Genomic DNA, 12483 nt, shown 5'->3' on the forward strand with positions numbered 1-12483 from the left:
CTTTTAACATTATATCACTTAGAAACACAATATATGTTGATTATAATCTTCATCTTACAATGTTTGGTGACGTATATACGTCCGTTGATGTGACATATTAATGAATTTAAATACTATTATAGTCATTAATATGTTGATTACTTTCACATGTTAATTTGAACTACGTTTATAAAATACCTACTTGGCTAGTTTAGGCTTGGGAGCCATCTTCAGAACTGCGAGGTCCTTGCGTCTTCTGGTGTCTTCACCCCTGTGTGTGTGTGTGTGTTTTTTCTGAAATTCAGTTGCATATTGAGGATTTGTTGTGGGTATGTTTTTGTGTATCTGTATATTTCGCATTGTTCTAGTGTGTTTAGTTTCTGGTTTTTCGGTTGGATATGTATAATTTTCACGTCTGTGTCTATGTTGCTGTAGGTGTGGTTGACGTTTGTGATATGTTCTGTGTATGTGCAAGTATTGTGTGATTTGGTTATGGCTGTGATGTGTTCTTTGTAATGTGTTTGAAATGATCTGCCTGTCTGTCTGATGTAGAAGTTGTTGCAGCTATTGCATGTGAGTTGTATTTGTGTTGTTTGTGTGTTGAGATGCTTTTGTAGAATGTTTTGTGTTCTGTGTGCGATGTTGTAGTTTAATTTCTTGAATTAAGATGTGATTTTCTGTGTGTTTTTGTTTTCGTATGTTAGTGTCATGTATTTTTTGTGTTCTTGTGTTTATGTTGTAGGTATTTCTATGTTTCTTGTAATTATGTTTTGTCTTTTTTATTATGTTGTCTATTATGTTGGGGTTGTATCCATTTTCCTGTGCTACCGTATGCATTTGATGGTATTTATTTCTTCTTTGTAGTCTTGCTGCTAAGTAGTCTATGTACCATGGCTCGAAATGCAGCATATAGAACAGATAACAACAAATAGTACGCAGACAACATTATATATTGGTACAGATACGTAGACGACATGACTAACACTATATAAAGGAAACAAAAGACAGATTCAAAACCTACATCAATGCATAAACAATATATACTCAAAGCTACACTACAGATTAGAAATAGAAAACAACAAATCCATCAACTTCTTAGACATCACAATAACAAAAGTAGATATCAAACACCCTTCAAAATCTCTAGAAAATCTACAACAATAATCACACACATATACAACCACATCAATCACACAATACAACACATTCAATCCCCCAACACAACACAAATATGCTACATTTCAAGCCATGGTACACAGACTATTCAACATCAATGAGGTAGCAAGATTACAAAGAATAAATCAATACCATCAAATACATATGGTAGCACAAAAAATAGATACAATCCCAACATAATAAAAAAAGACAAAACATAATTACAAGAAACATAGAAACACAACACAAACACAAGAACACAAAAAATACATCACACTAACATACGAAAAGAAAAACACACACAAGTTCGCATCTTAATTCAAGAAATTAAACTACAACATAGCATACAGAACACAAAACACTCTACAAAAGTATCTCAATACACAAACAATACAAATACCTTACAGGAATATACAAACTCACATGCAATAGCTGGAACAACTACGTCAGACAGACAGGCAGATCATTTCAAACACATTACAAAGAACATATCATAGCCATAACTAAATCACACAACACTTGCACATATGCAGAACGTATCACAAACGCCAACCACACCTACAGCAACACAGACACAGACATGGAAATTCTACATATCCAACCGAAAAACCAGAAACTAAACACACTAAAACAATACGAAATATACAGATACACAAAAACACAACAAATCCTCAACACACAACTGAATTTCGGAACACACACACTATTTGACTCCACACTACACAACAGACATGGGAACATGCAAGGATCTCGCAGCTTTGAAGATGGCTCCCAAGCCGAAACTAGTCAACTAGGTCTCTTTTAGTTCAAATTGACATGTAAAAGTTATCGACATATATAGTATTCCTAAATAAATTATATTCCACTTAAATACACTTACAACTTACAAATAGCTTTTAAGGAACTTGGACGTTCATTGCTGCCCTCACATAAGCCCACCATCAGTCCCTATCCTAAGCAAGATTAATCCACTTCCTAGCATCATATCCCACCTCCCTCAAATCCATTTTAATATTATCCTCTCATCACGCATTGGCCTACCCAAAGCTCTTTTCCCTCAGGTCTTCCAACTAACACTCTATATGCATTTAACTTAAATACACTACATAACTTAATATTTTGATGTTGCAGATATTGAACAGCTTCTCGAGGAAGTGTCAGCACTGAAAGACAATACGCCAATGAAGACAAGATGTCAAACTCTGCGAGAACGCATGACTGGCACTAATGCTGTTTATGCAGTTAATTGTGATGCTGAAGGCAGGTAAGAACTCCAACAAAGTATTCCATGTAAGAGTATCACCATAATTAAAATCTGAATAAATTCTAAACATCTCAGTAAAAATTAAAATTAAAATTAAACATATTAATTATAATAAAACTGCTTTGTATTTGTATTAATCCTTAGATTCTCGCCCACACAATGCTACCCGCGCAAATCAGAGAAGTTTCCAGAATGCTGGTGTGTGGATGAAGCAGGCAATCAACTACCGAACACAACAACATTCAAGAGAGGTGCCAAAATCTGCTGTAAGTGCATATTAACAAATTTCCATGAAATTAACATAATAATTTCATGTTTTAAATACAGTACATTCTGCTACTAAGACAAATTTTCCAAATATGCACAAAAAATGTTCAACTAATGTTTCAGTGCCAACACCAATACAGGCCATAGAAGTACAACTTGGATTCCAAGGTCGTCAAGACAAAACTTCAAATCAAAAGCTCATGACAGAAGTCAGGAAAACCCTAGAAAAATTAGGGGCAACACTCCACAACAATGTGATGGAGGTCAAGACATATCCAGACGTTACATATGTCACATTCGAGGTGGTTGGAAGTAACAAAGTCGATGTAGCATTTCACCTTGAAGAGATGGTAAGAGTTTGAGAATATCATTTTGTGCCTTAGTAATAAGAAATCTAAATACATGTAGGGATTAATGAACCAGAAATCATTGCAGGTTACAACATTTTACTTACATATTAACATATAGTCCTAATGCAATTTAAATTTATATATATATATATATATATATATATTTTTTTTTTTTTTTCGATGTTCGGAATTATGTACCTACTATTGCTGCAGTATCTCATCTCTCAGTGAGAAATTTCTAAATTAAAAATTAATTAATATACCTATGTTTAGGCTAAAGAGGCAGGGAATCATAGCCAAAAAATCATTGTTAATAAGTTGCGCCTGCAAATAGGCATACTTTCTCGCGTTTTTGTGGAATGTATTGCCGGGATTGTTAAGAATTTGCAAACACATCAGATGTTGTAACTATGATCACGCACCTTTTCCACACCTTAAGTTAAAAAGAACATAAAGAACAGCTTGAAACTGTAAGCAAAAGCAACTGATTTTCGTATCATATTGTCTTACATTACCGGTACGTGTTGATGAAGAGTGTCTCTAAAATATGACAATTGTTATGTGAAGTATAAAAAGAAATAATTATTGTCATCCTGCAGATATTGAACAGATTCTCGAGGAAGTGTCAGCACTGAAAGACAAAGTGCCGAAAAAGTCTGTGTACAGTCTTTTCTCCAATCTGTTCAGCTAATTTCTTTTCTCTTCAGTTCCGTGTGAATGATACATATGTTGTTGTTCAGTAAACTAGGTATAATATTTTTTACAAACACTAATGGATCTGTACATATTAAAACAATACAAAATGAGATTCACTTAAAATGAACCAAAATTATTTTGCTGGATTTGTGTACCATACATGTGATAAATAGGGAGCGGATTTTTATGTGCTAAAAAATTTAAATATATTTATTTTTTATGTGCTAAAAAGTACGAAAATATTTGCTAAAAATTAAAAAAAATATTTTGTTTTAAATATGAGAAAAATACCTTACTTAGCTTGAAAAAAAAATGTTACTAGGTACTCACCAACCACACTTGAGTGCTAGTAGTTGGCCGAGAATTGCAGTGAACAACACAACAAAGGTCATCTACAAATTCTCCATCACAAATGCATACCGATTATCTCTGAACAACAACTTATACTGTGAAAACGATCTTTCCACATCACAGGACGTCAGATGTGCATATTTAAAGAGAGGAACGTCACAAACACCTACAACGTCAATTTCACCTACAGGCACAACCTCTAATACTTGAGCAAATTTACACATTTTTTTTATATCCACTGTTTTTCCCAAACACATTCTGGAATTTGTCCCATAGTACTTGTACTTCTGAACCTGGTAGCGAGTGTAGTTTAATTTCCACGGCACGCACCTCTCTGTTTCAGACAACAGGTTTTTGGATGTTTCTAGTTTTTTTATGGTGTCACACAAAAAGCTTAGATTTGCTAATAGGAAAGCAAAATCGTTTTTTAAACAACCATCTTTCAGTAAATCTTGAAGGATATCGATTGACGAAGCCCGATAACAGGGAATCACAACAAGATGTAGGCCTATTGCCTTACTTGATGGGCATGAGCGAGAGGTGAGAGATTTGTTTAAATTAAATAATGTTTATACCCGAGCTCTTATCTGTTGTGTTTCACAAACAAAGTGTGGAATGAAATCATCTTCAGCAACAATAAACATTCCTAATTATGTGTTGCAAGATCTCTCCTCCTTGTCCATGTTAATTTATTCTCTACCAATAACACTGATATGCTGCCGAGCAGTTCTCAGAACTTGAGGAGATACTATTACGAAAATGGATACACCACACAGCGCTTAGAAACACGAAGCAACCAAGAATTCTTAAAAAAGATAACGTACTTCTGAGTGATATAACTGATTTAGTTTTAAAATATTTAAAAGTTGTTGTAAAAAAATTATTTAAGTAAAAGATCTCCAAGATTTATATATTTATAATACATTTCCTGAAAATATGTTTTTATGTGAAATAAAATTCGGGTTTTAAACTTGAAACTTCATGTTCGGAATGTTTAACTTTGTTAATTGTGTTTTATCACATGCAAAAAGAATATTTAGTTACATAAGAATCCGCTCCTTAGTGATAAAGTCTCAAAAACTGGTTGTTATGGAGGAATTCGCTATTGTTTATAGAATAAAATGTTCTCCAATAAAAAATTTTAACGCTCAAAAAACATACTACATAAATAAAGCTTAAAATTAATGTAAGCATAGATGTTGAGAGCATATCAGTCTGTCTTATTTTCTTGTTTACTTTCGGAATCAGCATATTAATATACATTATGTTCGTTGTGACAAAACAAGTCCCTTCTGTTTCTTTGTGGTATGTAAACTTAAATCACTGTTTTAATTTAGCCTTTGCTTAAGAAAATCGCGATTCATTTAAGCAGTAATTTTATTCTAGGGTATTTTTGGACATGAGTTGTGTCTCAAAATTGTTAGTAAGATTATTAGTATTTTGACACTTTAACTGCAGAGATTATTCAGCACTGAAACTCAGCATGAGCAATAGATGATCAATAAATTTTGCCTGGACCTATTAAGCATAATGTTTTCTTATGTGCCGTAAAATTTACGACTCGGAATGCATAGCTTTATTTCCCTCCCAGAGGAAGCCATGCTAAGAATTTTATCCCCCTTGCTGGGTTTGAACCCAAGAACCTCGGAACCAATGGTTGGCATGGTAACCATTATACCACTAAGAGTGACTCACAATATTGTTCCCTTAACACCCACTAACATCCGCATGCATTTGTTTAATCACTCTCATTTTATTATTGCTTTTTACCAGGTTCGAGCACGCAAGTTGACTTTGGATGCTGACGCTCTAGTTGCAGACATAACAAGTTCCCGCTTCAGTCACCGCTTGTCTGATGATGCCAGCAATGAGATTGATATGTCAGACCGCGTCATTGCACTTGAGCATAGAGAAATTGTGTCGCAATCCACTGTCTCTATGGTGACACCATATCAGACAGCAATTGTCGTACTGTCTGTTGCATCAGCTTTCGTCATTTGCATCCTGGTGCTGGTCATTGCTCTCTACCGTAAAAAGATGTCTGCTTGCACTGCAGATTCGATGAAGGCAAATGGACTTGCACAGAGATTCTTGTCACAGCCTTCACCAATATATGTTGTGTCTCTGCCTCCGAACAGCAAGACGGATGCCAGTCTCTCATCTCCAGAGTCTAAGAAAGAGGAAGCAGACAAAGTCCAGAATAGCTGAATGCCCCTCATCCACTGCAGGTTGTTCTAGTCATGAGCTGTAGTTGCAGCACAGGGCTATAAACTGCTGTTGCCATGCAGATGAGGAGACAATCAAACTCGTGTAAATACATCAAATTAGGCTGCGCTAGTCACGTGGTTTCACTGTACAGAGATTCATTTTCATTCAATAAATTAAAACTACTTTAATCTATTTTATCTATTTTCTGAAATATATTAGCAACGACTTAAAAAACCAGTTCACTGATTTTTGTGGTTGTTCAATGATATGAAGCACTAATTGTAACTGCATTAGGCAGTGTGAAGTTAAAAAAAAACACTATTCGGTTCCGAATTCTACATTCCTAGCTCATCTGTGACATACAGAAGCAATGAGATTTTTATGGTTGGTGGCTTTGACTATTTCAGTACTGTAGGGCTTATATTATAACACGTGACCAGGGGAAGATTATTGTGACAGGTTCATTTCTTCCTTCAAGACAATGTTTGTTTTTGAGTATACACAGAAGCTTGTTGACTCTCCACAAAAGGTCTGGACAATGTGATCTACTGGTCAAGAAGAATCATTCCTACTGCCATATCGAGAACATCGCAAAGGATGGAAATAACTGCAGAGGAGTAGAATGTAATGTTTTTGGAAAATGTTGATATTGCAAGAGAAAGTTTCACCTTACCTAGTCAAATTCTTCCTACGGAATTTATGAAGTGCAGCTCTCCTTGTGATCACTGTCAGAACCCAGTTACAAATGAGTGTTTTTTTTTATTACGTCTGATAAAAAAAAGTCCTTCCCCTCTCCAGTACTTTCATAAATTTCCTAATTTCTGCAAAATCTACTCAATTTCTATTTCATGTAGAGAATAAGAGGTCGAATAGTTACAATGTTTACTGTTACCCAATCAAAGACTTATTCTATAGCCCAACTATCCTTACCTATTATCCAGGATAGAAGCATATACTCCTCTTATGAAGCTGTAGAACTCGGACCTGTATAGTATGTTACTTAATGTGAAATAGTTATGTTTTTATTTCTATCACATTCACACACACTCACACAAACATACGCATACATCTAATATTATGTCCAAATATGTTTAATTTCTGAGAAGAAAAGTTTTTTTTTTTAATATAAAATTGGGCACACCATAAGAAAGATTTTCTAAAGTACTAGATTCCTCCTATCATTCACATTCTGCTATCACTACATTATCATTTTTGTTACTCTTGCAATTTAAAATGGTCTTTAAATAAAGGTTCTTCTACCTTGACAATCTGGATAAAAGTGATCATGTAAAAAACTAATCACAACTTCCATTTCGTCATTGTAGATTCGGGGTAATAGTGGGTTATTTCATTAAGATGTGGGTTGCACGTAATTAATATTTTACTACTACTAAATCCGATTAGTTAAAAAATCTCACCAACACTGTGATAATTTGTATAAAATAACTAAATATTTTAACATATTCTTCGGAAAATTAATTAGAAAATAAAATGTGTTTGTTTTTTAATTCTGTCCACATTACTTGCATTAGAATACTGTTAATAAAATTTAACATTTTGATGTATAAGAATTCTATACTAAGTAGTATATATTAATAACCTTACAATATGTAACTTGTAATAAAAATATTCCATGTTGAATCTTTCGTACACTACTTTTAACACTTGAATATAAATAATTGATTAAATGGTGATCTTACTCGTGTTAATTATGTAAGCATGTGCGGCTTACAGCTGTTTCGGTGTTTCTTCACACACGCGCACACGCACGCACACACACACACACACACAAAATTTGACACCACATTTCAACACTTGTCAACAAACACACCCACACAACAGGCAGCGAAGTTCGAGATGACGCCAAGATCTAGTAGGCTCTGAAGATTGTGTGAAGAAATACGAAACAGCTGTAAGCCGCACATGCTTACATAATTAACACGAGTAAGATCACCATTTAATCAATTATTAATAAAAATATATTTAATAATAAATAAAAACGTAAATGGTCTCACAATATACCAGCCAAGTTCTCGAAGTAACTGTGGAAACATTATAAGCAAGCTATCAAATAAATGTTTCAAGCGTAAGTATCTTTCCATTAAGTACGAGTACCTCAAAACATAAATACCTAAATTTATGTACTAGTAACAGTGCAGTATAAACGTGTATTCCAACCAAATTATTATACTGTATCTTGCACATGAAATACGTACTGATTATGGCACTTTGGAAATGGGATTCAGATCATTGAGTTCATATTGTGTCTCAGCACAAATGTACAAATATCCACACTTGTTTTACTCTGTGGATTACTATTCCACCAAAGGAACTTATAAAAATTTGAAGGGGAAACGTCCAGAAAATGAATGCCATCTATTAGGTTAATATATTAGGAGGAGAAAGAATCACGGAGCACTATTAAAAGTGAGTAGCAGGGCTAAGGGCTAAGTTGTCTGAAGATCTCAGCATGTGCAGGAAATCGAACTATAGCTCTGTAAAAAGCCCGCAAAGACGAACGAAAGTCAAGACTCAGTGGCTGAAAAGTATATGTTTAACATTTGGAAAATTTCTGAAATTTTGTAATGGAGGATTGTAGATATTTAAATAAGAAATTCCTGATATGTATTTACAATTTCTCTCATTATTTCGAGGAGAAAATGTACGTACAAATATGGATGAACTGGTACATTCTATCTTAATTTAGAGAATATGTAGTATGCATACATGGCATTTTAGAGATGCCGTTCTAAGTACCTGGCATCATATTGATAAGCGTCCAGCACAATAAATTGCCTCATAATTTCATATTATCAAAACTATAGACAAAATTATTGATGTATATTTTTGCTATCATCGACCAGAACATAACGATTTTAATCATAATACAGTAAATAATGTTTTATACTCTTAAAGCTATGAATAACTGCTAGTTAACAAGAGATGGATATCTCTTAAAACAGTGGTTTCTAACATTTTTACTTTTGTACCAATTATTAGTGGGTGGCTGGGTAGCTCAGTTGGTAGAGCAGCTGGCTATGGACTGGAAGGTCCGGGGTTCGATCCCAGGTGGGACAGGATTTTTTTTCGTTGCCAAACTTTCAGAACAGCCCCGAGGTTCACTCAGCCTCCTATTAAATTGAGTACCGGGTCTTTCCCGGGGGTAAAAGGCGGTCAGAGCGTGGTGCCGACCACACCATCTCATTCTAGTGCCGAGGTCATGGAAAGCATGGGGCTCTACCTCCATGCCCCCCAAGTGCCTTCATGGTATGTTACGGGAATACCTTTACCTTTTTACCAATTATTAGCGAATTTCCATAAACTGTGCCCTTCATATTATTAGCAAAATGTTTGTACTTTCTATACTCGTAGTTGTTGTTGTTTCAAACTTATATGTTGTAATTGTAAATAAGGGCATGATAATTGGAGTAAAAAGCAATGAAATAACTTCCTGGAGTACACCCCACGTTTGGAAACACTCACTACGTAGACAATTGCCCCTGATATATCAGATATGAATATTTATGCCATTCAGTGCATAGGCATCTAGTAAAGAAATGAGCCCTCAAATGGTCCCAGTTCCAATCTCGTTTAATTAAAATATAGGCCTATTATTATTATTATTATTATTATTATTATTATTATTATTATTATTAAATTACATGCTGAAGATTCAATATTAGACCACATTGAAAAAAGGCAACTGAAATGGTTTGGATATCTCAGAATGGTAGAGCAAAGAAATTATAGCAGTGGACACCTCAAGGGAAAAGAAGGAGAAGACCTCAATTTTCTTGGGAATGTCAACTGAGAACAGCTATGAAAGATAGAAACATGGAAGAATATTTAGCTGAAGATAGGTATCTATGACGTTCGGCAAGGGAAAGAATGTATAAATCAGAATAATAATAATAATAATAATAATAATAATAATAATAATAATAATAATAATTATTATTATTACTCGGATTTATTAAGTTAAAAAATACTTCTTGTTCGGTTCATCTTACTGATAAAGGCTTAAAATTGTAATGTACTGAAACAGAAAATTCAGTTCAGCAACACAATGTTCTAGCTGCCTTGGTAGTTCAGTTGGCAGAGCACTGGCTTACAATGACTGCGGCCCCTAGATCAAACCCTACTGATGCCAGAATCGTATTTGTGGCGGATGAAGGTTCCTGAGGGTTTTTATATTCCATCGTCACCCTTCATTTCAATATTTATCATAATTTCAACAGTATTTACCCAACATGGGTGCCGCATGATATAGTATGATGAATGGCACACAAATGACATCAGTTTAAGTTAGCATGGTACACTTTTGGAAGCAAAAAAGGGCACTCCAGTGGACTTTAAGTCAATATGACTGAATCAACAGATGTCACCACATAGCTGAAGAAGAATGCGGCCATTTGGACTTTAACAATAATCCTAATTAAGGATGTGGCAAGACACAATAAGCCCAATCCAGATTGTGGTGTTACCCTTCAGGCTCCTTCTCCGAACAAAGGAGAAAAAAAAACAGTGTTTTTTTTCTTTCTCAAAGTTTTGCTCCTCTACTGCACACAACAACAATCCAATTTTAATTATGATGTTCCTTAGCATTTCTATTAAAATACTCTGCTTGTCTAAGAGTAATTGATCTATTTCTAAAGCAGTTATTTGACGTGTAAGAGTAACAGTATTATACAGTAAAACTTCATCTACAGATTTTTATGGGAGTCTGAAGGAAAAAACGTAGAACTGAAATGGTATTTAATAACGTCTGAAATAGTATTTTTAATATGTCATTATTCTAAGAAAAAAAAAATGGTTACTTTGGACTGCTTGCTTTTGTTTGCTCTTAGGAATAAACCATGCCCTCAAATAAAATGATAATGTTCCATAATTTGTTCAGTTACATCATGATGTGTTGGGGAAACAATGATGTTTCATATCTCCTGGGACTTAGAATATGATTTTGTAAGTGAAAAAAACATGGAAAAAGTATATCCGAAATAAATTAAAACGGACAGCATAGGAATTTTGCTGAGATCTCAGAAAAAAACGAATAGGTGTAAGAAACACTTAAGTCCGAAATGTAAATAAGTTTTACTGTATCCGAACATTTAATAATGTTTATTTCAATTAATTCAAAGTATGAGTCTTTTTATTTTAAAGTAATTTCTTAAATATCATGTAACTCTCTTTGGAACAAATTTCTTAGTACCGTACAGCACAATATTATTACATTGCACTACCCTCAAGTAAACATGACCAGGTTCACGTGTAAAGCTGTTCGTAGTGTAACTGCACAGTGCACTATCGCAAATATTCGAAGTATGCTCCCTTTACATGAGACAGTGTCTCACTCGATACTGTCATTCTTAAAAATGTTGCTTGTGGAATGTGTTGGAGAACACGAGTGATCCTTTGTTTCGAGTCATCTATAGATGCAGGCTCCTCTGAAAAACATGCTCTTTCACACATCCTCACAGAAAAAATCTAGAGATAGATACCATGATTGAGGTCTGCCTCGTCCAATCCAGTGCACACTTAACATGTTATTTAATTTCTCGCGAACTGTCATAGCATAATGTGCTATATTACCATCTAGCTTCCCACATTCTCATTCCTTTATTCAGTAGCAAATCATATAGGAATTCTGTTACAATGCTGTCCAACAATTCGACAAATTTGTCCTGGTTCACATTTCCATAAAAAAAAAAAAAAAAAAAAAAAAAAAGAATATGGTCCCACAATTGTATCACCTAATATTCCACACCACTCCATTACTTTTTTGAGCACTATGGTTATTGGTCTTCTCTGGATCACTGTTGTATATTTTGTGTACAAGCATACCTGTCCTGAAGAATAGGCATTCGTCACTGAATAAAACATGGTGAAGGAAGGATTGGTCAATACATAAACATCACACGGTCGTGTTGCAATTAGCTTGCTTCATCCATGGATCATCTTCTTGCATTGTGTGTACATGCTGCAATTTGTAGGGGTGGAAAGATGCCGATTTCAATATTCTACACACAGATTCTCTATCAAAATCTCTCTCTCTCTCTCTCTCTCTCTCTCGAGCCACATAGCATACTGACCTTTTAGGACTGACCATTCTTCACATTCACATCCACTGAATGTTGTTCATTGGTAGCCAATTTAAGACAAACTCTTCATGTCATGCTGTACACACTAAACCTTGTTTTAAATTTATGTAATAAA

At 34.5% G+C, this 12483-nt stretch overlaps 1 protein-coding gene across 1 annotated transcript in view; it reads left to right on the forward strand.

The window, feature by feature from the left end:
• LOC138699730 (balbiani ring protein 3-like) overlaps window positions 1–6462 on the forward strand; it is an 83289-nt gene extending 76827 nt beyond the window's left edge. Inside the window, exons 18-21 of the mRNA XM_069825833.1 lie at window positions 2266–2398; window positions 2543–2664; window positions 2789–3015; window positions 5836–6462. Coding sequence (XP_069681934.1) covers window positions 2266–2398; window positions 2543–2664; window positions 2789–3015; window positions 5836–6270 — 917 coding nt within the window. The 3' untranslated portion in view covers window positions 6271–6462. The remainder of the gene's footprint in view (window positions 1–2265; window positions 2399–2542; window positions 2665–2788; window positions 3016–5835) is intronic.
• Window positions 6463–12483: the final 6021 nt, after the last annotated feature.

The sequence above is a fragment of the Periplaneta americana genome, chromosome 5 (genome assembly GCF_040183065.1).
Source record: "Periplaneta americana isolate PAMFEO1 chromosome 5, P.americana_PAMFEO1_priV1, whole genome shotgun sequence".
NCBI classification, from domain to species: Eukaryota; Metazoa; Arthropoda; class Insecta; order Blattodea; family Blattidae; genus Periplaneta; species Periplaneta americana.